Here is a 20189-nt window from a genome sequence, read left to right on the forward strand (position 1 = left end):
TTAAAAAAGAGACTCTTCAGACGGACCAATTAAAGCCTGGTCTTATTTTGAATGTATTTTCCTCACTACAAGTTGCTCTGGAGCATCAGTCAAAAAAAAAAAAAAAAACATATACAGGTTGAAATTATTTATAAATTGTTAAATGTGGAAGACTTTGTCCATGTTAATGATATGATATACTGGCATGTTGTGTTCACTTACCTGCTTTTCAACAAACTTGAAATTGGCTTCGAAGTCTGCTGGCAGTTTCTGAAGTATGTTGGTGCCAATGGTCCAGAACGTCTAAATACAATAAATCAGGACGCAGCAGTGTGAACTTAAACTGGTCTTTCATGCTCCAAAGTCCTTCAATGTGGTTGAATAAAAACTACTTTTCAAAGAAGAGTGAGCCAAAATTTCTGCAAAGCAATGTAAAATGCAAGTTCCCAAAGGGTGACAAAACATTTCTTTGGTTTAGATTTTCACAAACAGCCATGATAAATTGAGTTGCTTTGTTTCCTTTGCTTTTTGAAATCACCGTCAGAAAACTGCTTATGGAGTCATGTCAAAAAATAACAGAATACTGGAATAAAGCAAATCTAACTCTGAGGAATTTGTAGGACACTATTTGGGATGCTTTACACATGGCATACTACAAAAAAGATAAATACTTGGTAAAAAAAGAAAAAAAAGCAAGTAAAAAAAGCCATCACAAGATTATGGGATGAAGAGGAACCTCCAACATTGGAGCAGTGGCTGTGCATTGAGGAATTAGATTTCCTTGATGGAAAACTCTCATCTGAACTGAGGTCACAAAAGGGTCAAATGAAATGGTTATAGAAACAAGGAAGACACCACTTCCACAACTAGACACTATTGATATTAAAAGGGAACAATTGCATAAGGATGCAAACGTACTAAATTAAAAAAAAAAGCTACATAAAAACTAAGTAAGAAAACTGCTTTTGGTATTTCACCACCATGCAACTGTTTGACTTAAAATTAGTTTGATGATCATTTGAGTGAGACACGTACAGTATATATACAATATATACAATAATTTTCATATGATGTTTTGTCTTGTGTATAACATGGCAGTAATATTACTAAGCTTAGTTCTGTGACAGAATTCTCTTACCTCATGAATAATTTCCTCATTTAAAGTGACATCAGAAAGTTTTTCAGGACATGTATCAAATATTTGTCGCCACTGTTTGACTAACTTTCATCTCTTCTCTTTCTCTCTTCTCTCCACAGACATTTATAGTCCTAAACAAGGGGAAAACAATCTTCCGCTTCAGTGCCACACCCTCCTTGTACATCATAAGCCCTTTTAATCCATTTAGGCGAATAGCTATAAAGATTTTGATACATTCATATCCTTTCACTTCACTTATGTCGTGTGTTCGGACCAAATTAAAAAAAAAATTTTGAAGGAGCAATATAATATGAGACTTTGAGAGGTTTTTCATGAAATGAAATGAAATGTTTTGCTCAGGAGTGAGGAATGATCTTCAACTTGACCATAATTTAATGTTAAACTTCAGATTTTGTAGTCTGATTAATCAATTAAAGTTGTAATCAGTCATTGAAACTGAGCTCTTTCCTCATCGGTGTCTTTTATCACCATCTCAAAATAATTTTAGTGACTAACTCAAATGCAATTTTCAAAGCTTTATGAGTTAGTAATACAGTTAGTAACAATAATTATGTTAGGTCATCATTTCAGGGATGCTGTAATTTTTGCCTCAACAAATGCGCCTCGTTTAAGTCTAAGCTGTTATTCAACATAATCTGTTTTGCTGGAGATGCTGCAGAAATGGAGACGATGATGACCTTGAGGAATCTACATCTAAAATGTTGATTTACTGTGTTGTAATTTCTGAGAAAATATGTTTGGTAAATAAGTTTTAAAGTTTAAAGAACTAATGGAACTGTATCATTTCCATTAGACTCTGAATTTCTAACAGTGACAAGATTTCATGTCATTTTCCATGAAAAACTGAAATATTTCTCAGTGATTCCTGCCTTTTGAACAGAAGTGCGCATTTACTGATCCACTCCTGTGTAGATCTGTGTTCAGTAGATAACTGGGCTTCTTAAAGCTCCAAAGGAAATTAGTTGGATTGATTCTCACATATTCAACTGCATAATGCTCAACAAATCCAATATATTAAAGGTTTATTTGTGTAAAATGATTACCTACAATGCATTCCTTAATTAGAAGATGGTACCTTTTATTGATCTGGCTCCTTTTCTTTCCATTCTTAATAATGAAACATCTATTCATATTTTGCTGTGACCTAAATTTGTTATTTCTGTTTGTTAATTCACATTTCCTTTCAGGAAGAACTTAAATTGTGTTGTCTTTACTTTAAAATGTATAGGTTAACTATTTTCTTGCTTTTCTAAATCACAGTCTTCTTCCTACCTTTTAAAAATATTTAACACATCTTGCTGTTTTATGTGTGCACTGTTCAAGGTTTTCCTTAACACTTGTGTTTCCACGTTATTCAGCATGATCATCATGTGTACCATTTTGACCAACTGTATATTCATGACATTTAGTGACCCACCAGAGTGGTCCAAACAAGTAGAGTAAGTATACATTTCCCCAAATTACTTGCATTTGAATCCTGTCGCTGCTCCTCACTCTCCACTGGATTTTCTTTCATAGGTATACATTCACGGGTATCTACACATTCGAGTCGCTCACAAAAATTGTTGCCCGAGGTTTTGCCATCGACGGCTTCACGTTTCTCAGAGATCCATGGAACTGGCTGGACTTCATGGTCATTTCAATGGCGTAAGTATTTGTTTATATAATAGTTGTCTTATTTACATAAAAAGAGGTGTAGTTGTGTATTAAAATGATTTAAGACAACATTACAAGAAAACTCATTAGTTGCACAAACAAGCACATAAAAGCAACCTGTAAATTATCCGTGATCTGCCTTAGTGATAATATTGCAGCAGATTTACTAAACATAACAGTAAAAACACTTCTTGTACTCTAAAACTTGCATATTTTAAGTGTAGCTTCAAACATGAGCAGCAGCTGTGTATCCCAGGATCCTGTTGTCTCATGCAGCATTAGTGGATAATTGCTCTTCTGAAGTCGCACTATAATGCCAAAGGCATATCAAGATGACTTAGAGAGAAGGTGTATTATTAACAATACCTACATACCTTGACTTAAATTACACAGGGTCTTGCAAAAGTATTAATACCCCTTAGGTGTTTTCATATTCTGTCACTGCAGAGCCTGTCTGCTGTGTTCCTTGGTCTACGATTATGTGCTGCTTAACATTAGTGGTTGAAAATGACAAAATGTGAAAAAGTTCAAGGGGTGATGAGTACTTCTGCCAGTCATTGCGGATCTTAAAACATACAATGATAAAAATGTTTGGAGCCTACATAGATTTAATCTGTTTTTTTTGTCACACATATTCAGACATAAATAAACACCAAATTAAGTTTTTAAATTATGATTTGTTTAAATGAACTAGATTATTCAAACCACCCTGGCACTGCATGGAAAAGTAATTGCCCTCTGAGCCTGATAAGACGTTTTACCACCCAGCAGGCTGTTCTTTTTCTGAAATGCCTTGGTAGTGTGTGACTGATCCAAAGAGTTTGATTTTTGTCTTGTCAGTACAAGTTTTGAGGATCATCAAAAATCTTTTTTGGTAAATGTGAGATGGGTTTGTGTCTTCTGGTTTTGGTCAGCGTTGGTTTGGCCTTGGAAATCAACCCGTTTTTTTCTTTCTTATTTTTGAATCATAAACAGTGACTAACTGAGGCATGTAAGGTCTGCATTGCTTCAGGTGATCCTGCAGGTTCTGCACCTGCATAAGGTGTTAATGCACTGTTGGAGTCATTTTAGCAGGCTGGCCACTTCGCCATGTTTTCTCCACTTGTAGTTATGGTTCATTGGACTAAAAACTTTAAAATGATTTTGTTTCATATCTGTTTTTGATTTTCTTCAAATTGGGGCATAATTTGTTATATTTTGAGATTTTGTAACCTACTTCATGTTGTCAAAATGTTCTGTTTAAATGAGTTAAATCATGAGGAGATGAGCCATATACTTTCAGTTAGTGCCAGATTTGGATATATTTGGAAATAATTTAAAAAGTGTTTTTTTATTTACTTTGATTATACTTGTCTGATATTAAAATTTGTTTGATGTGACATTTAAGTGTGACAAAACAATCTCTTGGGAGAGCAAACACTTTATCATGACACTGCATTTACAGTATTCTTTGTTTTGCTTTGATCTTTGAATATTGCATTGTTATTGCAGTTTAATATCAAAACACAGATATGTTCTCATTATATTGCAGTTGAAGCTTTTTAGAAAATGTTTTCAGCCTGGTTAAATCCCCCGTTATCTTTTTAAGTTTAATCCTTAATTTTTTCTGTATATCTGGGAATATTCTAGCTGTTGGTGTAAACTTTTACAGAGGGGTTGTGTGGAGTAGTAGAGAGAGTGAGTATTGTACCTACAGTATAGCAGCGGTGTAAACATTAACACTGTTTTTAAATTCTTGCATAATAATCACACCTTGCTCTCTCTAAAAAAAAATACATATAATCTCTGTAGAGCAGTCATTTTATGGGCCTGATGCTCTGCTCTGAGAAGCTATCATCAAATTTCCTTCCTGTTTTCCTAACATGAAATATGTTTTCCACTTCAAGAAAAAAACCCTGACTACTCATAAGTACTTTTCAAAATGCCACTTCACACAAACCAACCTATTGTTCTAGTTTTGATTGATTAGATGACATTATGAATTAAATTAGATTAAATTATTTTTTCCAGGGCATTCAGTCCCATCACGTTAGCTATGCTTACTAAAATATTTTGCAACTTTTTTTCCTCTTCCTCTAACCTGGATAACTCCTGAGTGATTGTATCTGATCCACCTTGCAGGTATATAACAGAGTTTGTAAACCTAGGCAATGTGTCAGCTCTGCGTACGTTCAGGGTTCTGAGGGCTTTGAAAACTATTTCAGTTATTCCAGGTAAGGCAGGTGTTTGTCTTGCGGGAGGGCGATCCACGGGGCTTCATGTTAGTCGTGGTTGTGTTTCACTCCCTCCTCCTCCTTCGTCCTCCTCTCACTGGGCGGACAGGTGTCCAGCCTCTGTCCCACCGTGGTGTCCCTTCCCGGTCTTCGGTGGTGGTGCTGGTGTCGTGTTCTTGCACAATCATTCGTGTGTGTTGTTATCGTGTGTGTTGTGTATCATAGGGTTCTGTTCTGTGTGTCATCCTACCTTGTTGCAGATATATAACAGAGTTTGTGGACCTTGGGAATGTCTCGGCGCTGAGAACGTTCAGGGTTCTCCGAGCATTGAAAACTATTTCTGTCATTCCAGGTGAGACTCCCATTTAAACACTAAGGCTGATCCTAAAATTAGATGTTTTTCTTTGTATATCTCCTTTTTTGCAATCAAAAATGTGAAGCATTTTTGATTGGCAGTCTGCAGGCAGTCTTGTGGGCTTACATGTTTCGTAGGATTACTTTGAGGACAAATGTACAGTCATAGTGAAAAGAGTGCTGTTTGTCAATTACTGGGTTTGAACTGATATGATCTGGTTTATATGAGGTTCAAAATTCCAAATTAAAATGTGTAACCACACAAAACACAGATTTTTGCCCAAATAGAAGTTTTTGTGAAGAAATAAGCAAACTCCAAAAATTCTAACGATATGAAAATTATGTAAACCCTCAGAAATGAAAAAGGGGCTTATTATCTTTTCCCCATGACTGTAAAAACTTTCATCTCTCTTAAAATGTTTGGATTGCTCTGAAGTGGAAGTGATTCTAGAAATGAACAAAACTCTGGGATTACTTGGCATTAAAGCTTTATTGTATTTTCTTAATGTTCAATAAGTAGTTTTTTTTAATAAGTGGATTTTTAGATGACAAATATGTGAGAGGGGAAAATCTATCATCTGCCATTTGCACAGTTTTGGTTTGTGTCCAAACTCCAACGATAACACCTTTTGTTGTCATGTAAACAATTTAATCCTGTAAGACTGCCAAGCCTGTGCTGCATGAACCTCTGAAACTTGCTGTTCAAATCTAATTCGGGGGTCATTGATTTATTTTTTAATTAAATTTTCATTAAGTCTATACAGAGTTATAGTTTTTTTTTTTTTTTTTTTTTTTACAAATAATCACATCATATAAATGTGTCAAATAAACAGTTTTATGCAAATCCTCCACATAGTTTAGATTTGTATCGTTTCCTTACAGTCAGAGCTTTTGTCTCACCAGACGTTGGCAACAATTCAATTACCGAACCAGCCGTTAAGGCACTGGGAATAAAAAAGAAACAGACTTAGAGCAAAACCTCTGATTTAATATTGTAAACTGCTTGTGAAAATAGTGAAACGGCATCCGCCCATCAAGGAGTTACTTCAGTTAAATCTGAATATTTCAGGATGATGTTCTCAGTGCACATTTCTTCTTTGTTTTTTGACACATACCAGATCCTCTAAAACAATCAAATCTGACAAAAATAACCTCGGTAAATAATAATAAATAATATAATTTTGATAGTATTTTTGATATAAGGGAAAAATGGTGCAAAAATGTGTCATTAAACAGTGGATATGCCCTCTTTATCATCCTAAATATTGTGCAAAGAGCACTCAGAATAAGAAAAAAAAGTCAGATTAAAGTTAATCTTTCATTTAAAATAATTCAATCATTTTGCTCAATACTATTTATACTGATGTGGCCATTTCCCTCAGCCTTGGCGTTTAAATGACCTGCATGCCTCCTCTCATTGACCCTAAACCCCAACTCTAGAGCTCCTAAAAGCTAAATCTTTGTGCATGGCTTTTTGTCATCTTCTTCATTTCTTGCCTCCCTGAATTAATGTATCCTGCATCTGTGCATTGTTTGCACTTTTTACTACATATATATTGTCCTTAATATGATGTGTAGAATGCTTCCTGAAGTTGGTTTGGGATTTTTCCATTGATGAAGTTAAAATCGTTCCTCTTCTGTTTAAATCTTCCTTGAGTTGTCATACTCTTTTTATTTCTTGTGATCTGTTTACATGTGTGCATATTTCTCTGATGAAAAAATCCCATAAGACTTCAGTATTTGCTGTGATAGTTTTCAAATATCTTCTTGAAAGTATTCCAATACAATATTCTGTATATGCCATAAAATCTTAAAACAGTTTTATTACGAAATAAAACATTTTTAAACCTCGAAACTCAGCTCAGACTTGACAGTAATTGGGCAGAAATGACTCCACACAGTAATTATTAGAGTCATGTTAAAATATTTGCTAATTTCTTTGTTGACACAAGAAGAAAAATCAGAAACATGATATTAAACACTCACCAAAAACAAACAAAAAAAAAAGCAGTTTTTTTCAATGCATCCTTAATTTAGCTGTTGTTCAGATGCTCTTTATGTTAGTTGTATGTAGAAGAAACAGCTTAATTCATTTTAACTCAGAACACCAAGATACCGCTGGTGTTCTAGCTCCGGCAGACATTTTTGTTGAAGGAGCTTATTAATTACACTCTACTTATCTTTCATTACCTTTTTTACTGCAGTTTCTTATCTGAAGTGACACTTCAGTGATGAGTTCTAATCACTGTTGAGCAGGCTAGTGGCAACGCCGCAGTAGACTCAGTTTGATGAGGCTACACTGTCACTCAGAGGTGTATGAACATTCATCATCAGCATGAATGCCATAACACTTCTTAGTATTCAGTTAAGTTATACATTTTTGTGAACTTTGACCCCTCTTTTCAGCCGATTCTACAGAGTTTAATTTGTTGTTCATTTGAACTTGTTGCTTTCCCTGGCTCAGACTCTACTTTTAAGCATCATCCACAAATTTTCAATGAAGTTGAGTTAGGCTTATTCCAAATGTTAGTTTATCTATTCATGACAGTTTTTATGTGTTTGGGATCATTTTCCTGATCCCAGAAAAAGAAAATAGTTGGTTCTTTCTCTTACTCTCCTCCTTCCTTCCTGTTTGTGTGCGATTCTGTGCAATGGTGTGAATGTGTGAGGCGACCCGTTTCCATGTTTGTGCATTTGTGCACATCTGCATGTGTGCGTGTGTGTGTTGCTTTTTTGTGAACAGGCCTGAAGACCATCGTGGGCGCTCTGATCCAGTCTGTGAAGAAGCTGTCGGATGTGATGATCCTGACCGTCTTCTGTCTCAGCGTCTTTGCGCTGATCGGCTTGCAGCTGTTCATGGGGAACCTTCGTAACAAGTGCGTCTTCTGGCCAATCAACATGACCGAGCAATACCTGGAAAACGGCAGCCGAGGTTTCGACTGGAACAAATACATCTATAACGATTGTGAGTATGACCTCTGACACTCGGTTTAATTAGGGGCTCCTGCAGTCTTCAAGTCTAGTGTGAAAAATATGTGTAAATTTCTGTAAAAATCCATCCATTTAACTTTAGTTTTCTATTCATGTGTTTATTACAGGTTTCATATCAGCCTAACAATTGCAGAAATAATTCATTTGAAACTTTGTCATTGATATTTTGAAATGTATGAAAAACTAACAAAGAACTCTCTAAATTTGAGTTTTACAAATTTTGAATAGAAAATAAATTAGACATCTCTGAGATTCCTAAATATTGAAAATATTGAATTTCAAAAAAAAAAAATATTGAATTTCAATTCAATATTTTTTTTATCTTGCTTTTATGAAATGTAAACATAAACAATGACTCATTTATCCTTTAGGCAGTGATCAATGAAAGTGACTGTCCTACTTTGCTTTTCTGCAGCAAATTTCTACTTCCTGCCCGGTGCTCTGGATGCTCTGCTGTGTGGAAACAGTTCAGACTCGGGGTGAGTTGTGATTTAATGTGAGTTCATGATGGATATTTTCCGTCTCTGTTCATGGAGTTAGTTTAATAGTTTTTTATTGCAAAATTAATCTCAAACTTGAGTAAGTTATATGTAATTTTGAACAATTAATCACATATTGCAGTTTTATCTTTGTAAAATCGCACAAATATCTGGAGGTACATATTAGCCACACCGAGATGACGCTAAAAATAATAATTAATCTCATTTGAACAGTTTCTTTTAGATATATTTGTGTGACTTTCTTTCAGACGATGTCCAGAGGGTTTCACGTGCATGAAAGCTGGAAGAAACCCAAACTATGGTTACACCAGTTTTGACAGCTTTGGGTGGGCTTTCCTCACCCTCTTTCGTCTCATGACTCAGGACTTCTGGGAAAATCTCTACATGCTGGTGAGGAGACGTTTTCCTGATTTGTCACAAATCTTTTCTATAAAATATCTCTTCTGTGAGATCTGACCATCTATTTCTTCCAGAGGTCACCCAATAATTAAACAGAGTACCCCTGACAGATCAGGGAAAGTGAATGATTAATCAACAAATCATCCAAGAACTTATGATAACTCTGGAGGAGCTGCAGAGATCCATAACTCAGTTTTAAAGACCTATTAAAGCTACTATTAATTGTGCACTTAATACATCTGAATCCAAATGAGAATCTGTAGCAAGACATAAAAATTGATGAGAACAGATGTTTTCCATCCAGCCTGATGGAGCTTCTGCTGTTTTTCTCACAGGTAGAACAATTTTCAAATCTGATAGGCAGTGGTTTAAACTACATTCCTCAAGGACCAGAGTCCTGCAACATTTAGATGTGTTGCAAGGAGTTGACTTTAATTCAAGTCCTTGTGCTATGGACTTGAATTAAAGAGCTGAACGGCCTCACTAGCATGCAGTCAAGCTCTGTTAATGAGCTAATATTGGAGGCAGGTGTGCTGAAGCAGAGATGCACCTAAAAGCTGCAGGACACCAGATCTAGAGGATTGGAGCTTGAGACCGCTATGGTACAACAAACCCCAAAAGTCTGTTTTATGAAGTATTGAACCAATGGGACTCAATTCAAATGCACTTTTCAGTGTTTAATCTATAAAGAATAAAATAAATAAGACGACAACTCCTTTTTGTTGTGCTTTTACATTTTTGGACTACTTTGTGTTGGTCTATAACATAAAGTCATGCATCGAAGTCCATGTTATTTTTTTTGTTTTCTCAGACTCTGCGAGCTGCAGGGAAGACCTACATGGTATTCTTTGTGCTGGTCATCTTTGTGGGCTCCTTCTACCTGGTCAATCTGATCTTGGCTGTGGTGGCCATGGCTTATGAGGAGCAGAATCAGGCCACAATGGAGGAGGCTGAGCAAAAAGAGGCTGAATTCAAAGCTATGCTGGAACAGCTCAAAAGGCAACAGGAGGAGACGCAGGTAAGCTTCGTCTTTCCTTTAAGATGTAAACATCTGATTTGAACATTTTGTTCTCGTTATGAGGCTATTTTATTTTATTTTTTCCGCTTCAGGCTGCAGCTATGGCCACATCGGCAGGGACCGTGTCAGAGGCTGCGTTAGAGGATGTAGAAGGGGGTCACTTGTCCCGCAGCTCCTCAGAGGTCTCCAAGCTGAGCTCAAAAAGCGCCAAAGAGAGACGCAATCGCAAGAAGAAATGGCGCCAGAAAGAGCAGGAGAAGGAGAAAGGAGACAGTGAGAAGGTAGTTAAGTCTGAGTCAGACGATGGCAGCAAGAAGAGCACCATCCGCTTCCCAGGAACTCGACTGGGCAGGAAGACATCCATCATGAACCAGGTACAGTCAGAAGAGAATGTGTCAGCTTCTGCAAAATGATCTGTTTAATGGCTTCAGATCAGAAAACTGTACAAGCTTTTTGTGGTTGGAAGTGTACGGCTTCTGTTCGGACCTAAATTATTGATCCATTCCAGTGACCTGTGAGGTCCTCTTTAACAGGGGATGTGCAGCCATTTTGTGTTGGCTGATGTTTGGTCCTAACCAGGTGGGAAAGCTGATGTATTATCTAAACATTCAGTTTGATGTGATTTTTCATTCTCATACAACCAGGAAGTTTTTCAGTTCTGCTATCAGCCACTGTGTAGGCCCAAACCGAACATTTAATTTTTATTGTTTGTAATATTAAAAAATATTTTCAGAGAAACTGAATTTTAGGTTTTCATTTCCTATAAGTCCAGTAATAAATAGCACAAATATATCCAATATATGATTAACTATAATGCACGAGTTTCACTTGTGCTAAATAACTAAATATAAATTACAGATCTTCAAATCTTTTGAGGTGTGACTGTATTTTGGTAATTTTACACAAGCATTTTACCAGCTGCTTTTCTTCCCTCACTTAATCTTGTATTTCACTGAGACTCTGTTCAGGTTTTTCTCTGCTAAGTAATTAAAAATGTGCTCAAAATTGAAATATTACAATTAGGAAAGCAGTTATTTTTGATTAATTGCATAACAAAATATATGCAAGACAAAAACATGGAATAAATTATTGTTATTATTTAAAATGTTATTTATGACGTGACAGTATAAACTCCAGTAGTTCCTGAATAAAAGGCTCTTAATGCAAGCCTTTTATTTATTTTATTTACTTCTCATCTCTCAGTCTGCACTCTGTTTTCTAGGTCTTTATTTGCTCATTCTTTCCAGCTGTTTTCAGCAACCTCAACACCTCCTTTTTTTAAAATCTGTCTCTCCTCAGTCTCTGCTCAGCATCCCAGGCTCGCCCTTCATGTCACGCCACAACAGCCGCAGCAGCATCTTCAGCTTCAAGGGCCGCTCCAAGGACATGGGCTCGGAGAACGAGTTTGCGGACGACGAGCACAGCACTGTGGAGGAGAGCGAAGACCGCCGAGGCTCACTGTTCATACCCTACCGTCGCAATAGCTACAGTGGCTACAGCCAGGGCTCGTCCCGCATCCACCCACTGGCGCCACACTCTGGAGGGAAGAGGAACAGCACGGTGGACTGCAACGGCGTGGTGTCTCTCATCGGCCCCGGGCCTGGCAGACGGCTTCTGCCTGAGGTGAAAATAGATAAGGCAGCCACTGATGACAGTGTAAGGACGTCCATGGGACACCAATACAGTTTAGGCATGATGACGGCCCTGATCTCTGCAGCTCCTTCTTTCGAAGCCCAGACCCTTCCCCCCTTGTTGTTCTGTTTCCTGAACTCTAAGCTCTCCTTTCTCCTCCTGAATAATCAGATTCTGTTTAAAAACGTCACCCTGCAGAGCCACTTACTCTTTCTGATTGATTTAATGTTTTTTTCCTGTTTCTTTTTAATGACTAACAAGCAGAAACATATCTACAAACTCCCTTTCTAATCAAACTAATGAACATTTTATCAACAAAATTCACAAACATGAACATTTCTTGCTGAGGAACATTCCTTTTATGTCATTACTTAGAAATCCCATTCTTGAGCTTTTACGCTTCTTCTCATCAACCCTCTTCTCTCCATATCTGTCTTTCTCTTTCATTCACCTCCTCCTCTCCTGTCTTCACCTATTCTCCATTCCTAACCCTGGATGGTGCAACGAACAAGCCTGAAACAATTTTTCTGTAACGATATTTCTCCCCTTACAGCACGCATGGTAGACCTCCTCTTCCCTCAGCCAGCTGACCTGCTCTTACCTGTTTACCTCTTTTGAATATTAGCATGGTGTAGATGTTAATGATGTCTTGAGATCCCCTCTGTTGACCTGATGTGCATGCCACTGCATGCATTTCAATATTACAAAGATATTAAGACAAGTTCAATGTAATCTGCAGATTTGATGTGAAGATTTAGGCTGCATTTTCTTTATTTGGTCTGTTCAGTGGAACATGGGTATCATTTAGTGGCTGAGGTAGCTTTGAAGCGTTGCTTTTAATTTTTGTGTACATCCCATGCTTTTCTAAAGGATCATTCATGTTTTGTCTGAGTACAGACTACAGATGTGGAGATTAAGAAGAAACACTCTGGTTCTCTCATGATTTCTGTGGATCAGCTCAACTCCTCCTTCAAAGGAAAGGACCGTGCCAACAGTCAGATGAGCGTGGTCACCAACACACTCTTAGAAGGTACGCTTATTTCACAAAAACCTTACAATGCTTTTCCAGACATGGTGAAAATGACCTGCTTTCAAATGTACATTTAATCAGGATGTGTTTTTTGAACACATTTTGTGATGTTACAAATTTAAACTGAGCAGGGCGATAAATCAATAACAGTAAATATCACGATAGACACATGATCAACATAAAGAGAATATACATCCAATAAAGTAGTCAGTAATTCCACTAAACCCCGCAGCATTCTGGGGGATGTAGGCAGAGGAAAGGCTTTAGCCGCTCAACCTCTCACAGCCCCACAGTAGCTCTGATTGTTAATTCTTTGGATGAGACATACATTATTCATGCACTTCACAAATCTGATCGTAATGGCGACAGGTCTAACTTATTAATCAGCTTTAGTTGCAGTATAGATGATTCAGTGGGGCTGGATGCAAATACACACCACAATTATTTTATTTGAAAAACATTGAAAACGATGCATTTTTTCCAGTCAAAGCTGATGGGAGGATGGATTTAGCTAAAAGAAAACATGAGGCTGCAAAAGACATGAGACTGATGCAAAGATTCACCTTTCAGCATCACAACAACCTTAAGCATAAAGCCTGAGAGACAATGTAACTGCTAAGAAAAATATTTCTGTATCAGAATGGCCCAGCTAAAGTCCAGCCCATTCAAACGTGAACGAGTAATAACTCAACAGGAGCTGAGCACACAAATATAAAGCACAATTTTTAAGTTATTTTTTTGTAAAATAAAAAAATAATGTACCACTTTCCTCCCACTCTGCGACTGTGCACAACAATATCAAACGTTCCCCCCAAAGTCCATTGAAATGTTCTTTTATAACGGGACAAAAGGTGAAAAAGATCATGGGTAGGATAACTTTTGCAAGGTAGTGCACATGGGTCGGGGATATATGCTGTTTCATAATAGTTATGACCAGGGGTGGAAATTAAACATTTTCTTCACCAGCCACTAATTTTCTTTTGATTACAAACTCCACCAGTACAAGTAAATTGTATAAAATATATGATTTATTCTTAACTCTATGAAAATTGATTTACTAACAAGTTATGTTAGTAAATGTAACACATATGTAAATGTAACACATATGTAACACATATGTACGTATACAGATTTAACATAAAGCTTGGACACCTTAACACAGGTGTAGTGCAATAAGTTCACTTGAAATAATTACTAACAACAAACTTTAACTACACATCCCTAACATTCCTGCAATCATTTCCTATGTTGAACATTTCCACCGTTTGGCTACAATTCCCCCAGATAGTATTTACTGTAGATGTGTCCAGTCATTTTAAAACATTTCTAAATGTTATCAATAGCTGTTTTCTTCCATTTGTTTTCCCTTACTTATTACGTTTTCTATTGAAATTCACAATTATTCTTATTACTGAAATATCTCAGAACGTGTTCATTATTAATGCCACTTCATTCCTGTGTTATCTCAGTGTTTTTCAGAATGCCTGCTAGCTTAGTGTAGCTTCCTCAAAGTTTGTGCGGTAAACATATAGCGGTTAGCTTGACATATTTTTCTGAATGGGCTTCTGCGCTTTTTAGCTTTTGTTGTAGTTTTTCTGACCCGCCCCGTCTCGTATCCGCTCACTTTTCTCGGACTCCGGTTAGCAGCAACCGTTAGCTGAAATGGCGCTATTTATAAACTTAGAGGGAAGGGGCGGGCCAAGAAGGACTGAGGGATTTCATTGGATAAGCTCAATGTCCGTCAATGAAATCAACCAATAGGCTCTCGCAGTCGATAAAAATAATATTTAATATAATTTTTTTGTTGTTGTTAAATTATGACAGCTTAGGGCCGCCAGATATGGACAGTAAATGCATCAGTCTGTAAACCAGACGGTCAGTCCTTCCCTGGATAGAAGTCCAAACTGAATGCAGCTTTTTTTCTGTTCAAATTGTCAAACTGCCACAATGGCGGGTGTGTTGCTCCAATTTACACGCCACTTCATACTTTTACCCGCATTTGGACAGTGCTAATTTTCACCCCTGGTCATGACCTAAATTTAACTTCAACATCTAATCACCATATCTGTTCATCTTCATCCTGTAGAGTTAGAAGAGTCTCAAAGAAAGTGTCCTCCTTGTTGGTACAAGTTTGCAAACGTCTTCCTCATCTGGGAATGCTGCCCCATCTGGCTAAAAATCAAGCACATCGTCTATTTGATTGTCATGGACCCGTTTGTGGATCTGGCCATCACCATCTGCATTGTGCTCAACACTCTTTTCATGGCCATGGAGCATTACCCGATGACTCCACATTTTGAGGAGGTCCTGTCCGTCGGCAACCTGGTAAGAGACGACAACGTTTACCATCTTCCATGCTCTTCTTTTCTCCTCCGCTGGAGCGACGGAGCAGTTTCACATCTAGTTTGTCTGCTTGAGCAAAACAATGCATCATTTCATATGTGCACTTAAGAACTCAAACTAACCACATAGAGTTATCAGATGGAAATCTCATTAAATATTTATTTCCATTTTAATGTTGCCATCTAGTCAGCTCTGCAGTCTCATCACCACCTTTTAGTTCACTTTTCTTTTGTCCGGTGCCCTTTTATACAAAGTCTGTGCTTTGACAAATATGTGAAATGTCTCATATTTTTGGCATCCTTCCTACCACTTGAAGACATACGTAGATGTGGTACGACATGGTTTAGCAGTGAACATGCCAAACAACAAGACATTTTGACTTGGCTGAGTCCAGCCCCGGCTTCCTAAAAAAACCACTGTAGCACAGCAGTATTCACTCTGCGTCAGCACTGAGACAGGAAATGAGGTCATAAGCATTGGTTGCTGTCCAAAGTGAAACAGGAATTTAATTCACCCTGCATTAGAAGCTGGATGGTGCAGTGTGAATCACTGGGTGTCTTCTGCAGCACTGACTGGACACATGATTAGCTGTCGGGTGGGTGAATGTGCAGATTTTTGACCTTACCCTGGCATTTAAAATTTGCACAGTGTTAAGGTTTTAACGTTAATGCATTTTAAGGTCGTTGCAAGCAAGGTAGTTAGGGTTGTGCAAAGATAATTTACATGAAATCTTTTGAGGTTTATCATCACTACCACTTTTAGCAAAGTGTAAAGAAGTTTTTACATGTCTTCTATATGTAAAGACTTCTTTACATATATTTTATAGAAATTGGCTGTAATTTAAGGTGTTACAGTTTCAATATTGCTCATATTTTAACACTTAAATCAGTTTCAAACTGACTGCACATTTATTGATTGCCACTTTAAAGTTTTTTCTTGTGAGGTACATCGTTTTTAAAGGTAGAAAAGTACTTACACCATCACAGTAATCACAGAGTATCACCCGACCCAACCCAGATCTCACAGCATTATTTATTAAAACTGTAATTCTTTTTGGAAGTCGTAGTGAGAGAAGGCTCATCCGTTTATAAAAGTTTGCATTGCCTTTCACAATAATTGAAGATAAATTGTTGAAACTCATTTTAAAGGACTTTAAACAATTACATGTTACATTTATTCAGTGGAAATACCAAAATACATTTTAATCTGCTGTTTCACTGTTCTTTGTCTTGGCTACAAAGATGAAGTGAAAAAAATAAAGTGTCTTTTATGAAATATCAAGCCATGTCACATGACCACATTTTCTACATATTGTGTGTAATACGATCAAGGATGCAAACTTTACAGTCTGTTATCACATTAGGATAGAGTAAGTTTTTTTTGCCATAATATTGCCATCTTGTTTTCTTCTAATACACAGAACTTACTTATCAATTAACATCTGTGAATAAGAGCTTCATGTTTTAAACATAGTCTATAAGCTTCCAGAAACTGTCAAATAATTAGCAGTTAAATAAATCAGAAAATTAGTTTATCTACCATGACATGTAGATAAACATGAGCACTAGGCATGCCAAGTGAAGAGTTAAGATAATGCAAATCTCAACACTATGTAATGTTGATAGATCGTTGCTTCAACATGAGTAGCAATGAAGTGATATGTTCCTCCTGAGTCCCACTGACATCTCTTTTTAAATTGGTCTCCCCCTTTAGGTTTTCACCGGCATCTTTGCTGGCGAGATGTTTGCCAAGCTCATAGCCATGGACCCCTACTACTACTTCCAGGAAGGCTGGAACTGCTTTGATGGCTTCATTGTGACCCTGAGTTTAGTTGAACTGGGGCTGGCGGACGTGGAGGGACTCTCAGTTCTCAGGTCTTTCCGATTGGTAAGCAAAAATCATGTCTCGCATTAATGTTACAGAAATATGAGATGTAATCATAAGATTTCTATTACCTGAAGTTTAGGATTAAATATGTGTTAAATATGCTAAAAATAAGACCAGTTATTCCCGTTTTCCATTTACAGTTAAGAGTGTTCAAACTGGCCAAGTCGTGGCCCACACTAAACATGCTGATTAAGATCATTGGAAACTCGGTGGGAGCTCTGGGTAATTTGACCTTGGTGTTGGCCATCATCGTCTTCATCTTTGCCGTGGTGGGAATGCAGCTGTTTGGAAAAAGCTACAAGGACTGTGTGTGTAAGATCGCGTTGGACTGCGAACTCCCACGCTGGCACATGAACGACTTCTTTCACTCCTTCCTGATCGTGTTCAGAGTGCTGTGTGGAGAGTGGATTGAAACAATGTGGGACTGCATGGAGGTGGCAGGACAAGCCATGTGCATTATCGTCTTCATGATGGTTATGGTTATTGGAAATCTGGTGGTAAGAAAAAGAAAATCACATGATCATAGTAGCTCATATACACTAAGCTGTAAGGTTTCAGAGTGTTTTGTGTTTCCTTGTAAGGTGCTGAACCTGTTTCTGGCTCTGCTGCTGAGCTCATTCAGTGCAGACAACCTCGCTGCCACTGATGACGACGGAGAACCCAACAACCTTCAACTCGCTGTTGCCCGCATCAAGATAGGAATCGCCTGGTTTAAAGCCAACATGCGAATCTTGGTAGCTACAGTTCTCAAAAAGGTACGTGACGCTTAGGCATCAACGTATGCCAAGGTTTTAAAAAGTTATGGTTTTAAAGCTGCCAAGATTTCCATAAGGGCTGTCAATGAGAAAGTGTCAGTAAAAATTAAACAAAAGACATTTTAAAAATATTGATTATTAAAAGAAAATTGATGAGCCTAAGTTAAAGAGCCAGACTGTCACTGGGTAATCTTTGATTGAGTCCTGGAATTGTGACTTTAGGGAGATTTTAAAAAGACTAAAATCAGCAAGAGAAACTTCAATTATTCTTCTAAAAACATGCAGTGAGGTCATAAAACGACTTTTAAAGTCTTAGGGACGACAGTCATCCACAAAACCCTGAAATCTGCAAATACTTGAGACTCCTCATAAAAACGCTTTTTACTTCAAACTCCAAATATACCTTAATATGCATTCAAACAACCAAGAGGAAACCTTATTGCAACACCACAGAAGCTAGCATTTACAGTCTTCCCTATATCCACTCCTGGGAATGCAGAAATTAATGGGGCTTCTGGATTGGCTGCCCTGCAAATAGCATGTTAATTAGCATTGTACCTAGGCATTTCAGCTGTCCAAACTGCAATATCTTTTGAATATTTTTATGAAAAAATCAGTTATTTAAAATCTCAACATTATCGTCTACCTCCATGTTTTCTAGCAGTATTTTTGTTTGTCTCGTTTTACCTTCCTGACAAGCAGCCTATAGAGGACGAGCAGAAGCCTTTGGATTATGAGGAAAAGCTCAACTGCATAGCAAACCACCCTGCTGAAATCAACCGTGAACTGGACTACCCCAAAAATGGCAACGGCACCACCAGTGGCATCGGGAGCAGTGTAGGAAAGTACATGATTGATGACGACTATATGTCTTTTATCCACAACCCCAACCTCACCGTGTGCGTTCCCATCGCTGTTGGAGAGTCAGACTTTGAAAACCTCAACACGGAGGACTTCAGCAGCGAATCAGATGTGGAAAACAGCAAAGATGTGAGTAGAAATGGGTGGCTGACTATTCAGTAGATTTTTCAGGTAGATGAAACTGTCTGAAGCTTTGAGTTCAATCCCATAGTTTCAAACTGAAAAATTTGAAATTGAACAATAACAAGGTTCTCATTTTGAGTTTCTGTAAAGCTTAGACCCAGCAATAATGATTTTGCCTGATTTTTTGTCTCAGAACAATTATATTAGAGATATACTGTAAAATAGCTGTGAACGATCATTAACTCCTCTTTTTAAGAGCAGAGAATTGACTGTAAGTCAATTCCATTATTATTTTTATAAAAATACATTTAAAACTGTCATTGAAAGCTGTCTTCAGTATCTTATTTTAGTGATTAGCACTGTTAGTCCAGCTAGCATTACATAATCATCACTCTTTGTGTATATATTTTTAACATTATTGATCGTTTGCTTAAGTTTGATATTTCCAGAAGGTTGCCAAAATTTACAAATCCAGCAATTTTCTTACTCAACCGAGGCTGAAAGCTCAAAATGAAACAAAGAAACTTCATTGGACCCCCTTTATCCTTACTGTCATCTGCTGAAAGTTTTGCTCTTTTTGGCAATCTGAATGATTCACAGACATGTTTCTACGTGTAGAAGTTATAATTTCCAAATTTAAGTAGTGTTCAGTTCTTCTGCGTCCTCTGACCATATTTTCAACAACTTGTTGGTCTTATAAATAGCTTCTTTTCTCAGGAACAACTTCCACATGTATGGTGCATAAATTATTGGAGAAAAATTGGACTTTTGAGTTTCCAATCAGTATCAAGCCCAATCAAGCTGATCATTGTCAGGTTCAAGCAACCAGTTGATTTCTATGTGCATTGCTGAGAAAATGTTACATTTGTTAAAATCTTATCTAAGGTCTGCAGAGTTGGTATTGACTTCCAGATGAAAACACAAAGTTGGCGTGACATTTCAGAGCATTCATTTAGACAGGAATGCTGTTACACTGAACAGAAATGCTGAGTATGCAAACAAAAAATGGCTGAGACAGACAGAGAGCAAGCCTGATGAGGCAATAGAAACATTGCCATCTGTATGTTATGATGTACAAACAGCAAAAGCCAGACCAAAAACCTGTAGACATTTATAATATGCAGGTCACCTTCATTTGGTTCATAGTGGGACAAATTGAGATTATACAGCTGCATCACGATTATACCCGCACCTGGTTCTTATACCATCAGTCACCTCAACTCATCCTCCCTGCACAGCATGCAGTAACACAACACCCTGCAGAGGAGACGGAGCTGCTAGCAGAGTAA

At 37.4% G+C, this 20189-nt stretch overlaps 1 protein-coding gene across 5 annotated transcripts in view; it reads left to right on the forward strand.

Moving 5' to 3' along the window:
- scn8ab (sodium channel, voltage gated, type VIII, alpha subunit b) overlaps positions 1–20189 on the forward strand; it is a 56069-nt gene that overhangs the window by 17618 nt on the left and 18262 nt on the right. For 2 of the 5 annotated variants that reach the window (XM_028002069.1, XM_028002068.1), the window contains exons 3-18: positions 1237–1355; positions 2488–2577; positions 2657–2785; positions 5268–5359; positions 8105–8326; positions 8768–8831; positions 9101–9242; positions 10063–10269; positions 10362–10643; positions 11569–11925; positions 12799–12931; positions 15018–15256; positions 16988–17161; positions 17302–17658; positions 17743–17916; positions 18619–18906. In XM_028002069.1, the coding sequence (XP_027857870.1) occupies positions 1237–1355; positions 2488–2577; positions 2657–2785; positions 5268–5359; positions 8105–8326; positions 8768–8831; positions 9101–9242; positions 10063–10269; positions 10362–10643; positions 11569–11925; positions 12799–12931; positions 15018–15256; positions 16988–17161; positions 17302–17658; positions 17743–17916; positions 18619–18906 (3069 nt within the window). Of the gene's footprint in view, positions 1–1236; positions 1356–2487; positions 2578–2656; positions 2786–4915; positions 5008–5267; positions 5360–8104; positions 8327–8767; positions 8832–9100; positions 9243–10062; positions 10270–10361; positions 10644–11568; positions 11926–12798; positions 12932–15017; positions 15257–16987; positions 17162–17301; positions 17659–17742; positions 17917–18618; positions 18907–20189 lie in introns of all 5 variants that reach the window. The other 3 variants (XM_028002070.1, XM_028002072.1, XM_028002071.1) reach the window with 3 other exon arrangements.

Source organism: Xiphophorus couchianus, chromosome 20, assembly GCF_001444195.1.
Source record: "Xiphophorus couchianus chromosome 20, X_couchianus-1.0, whole genome shotgun sequence".
In the NCBI taxonomy this organism is placed as follows: domain Eukaryota; kingdom Metazoa; phylum Chordata; class Actinopteri; order Cyprinodontiformes; family Poeciliidae; genus Xiphophorus; species Xiphophorus couchianus.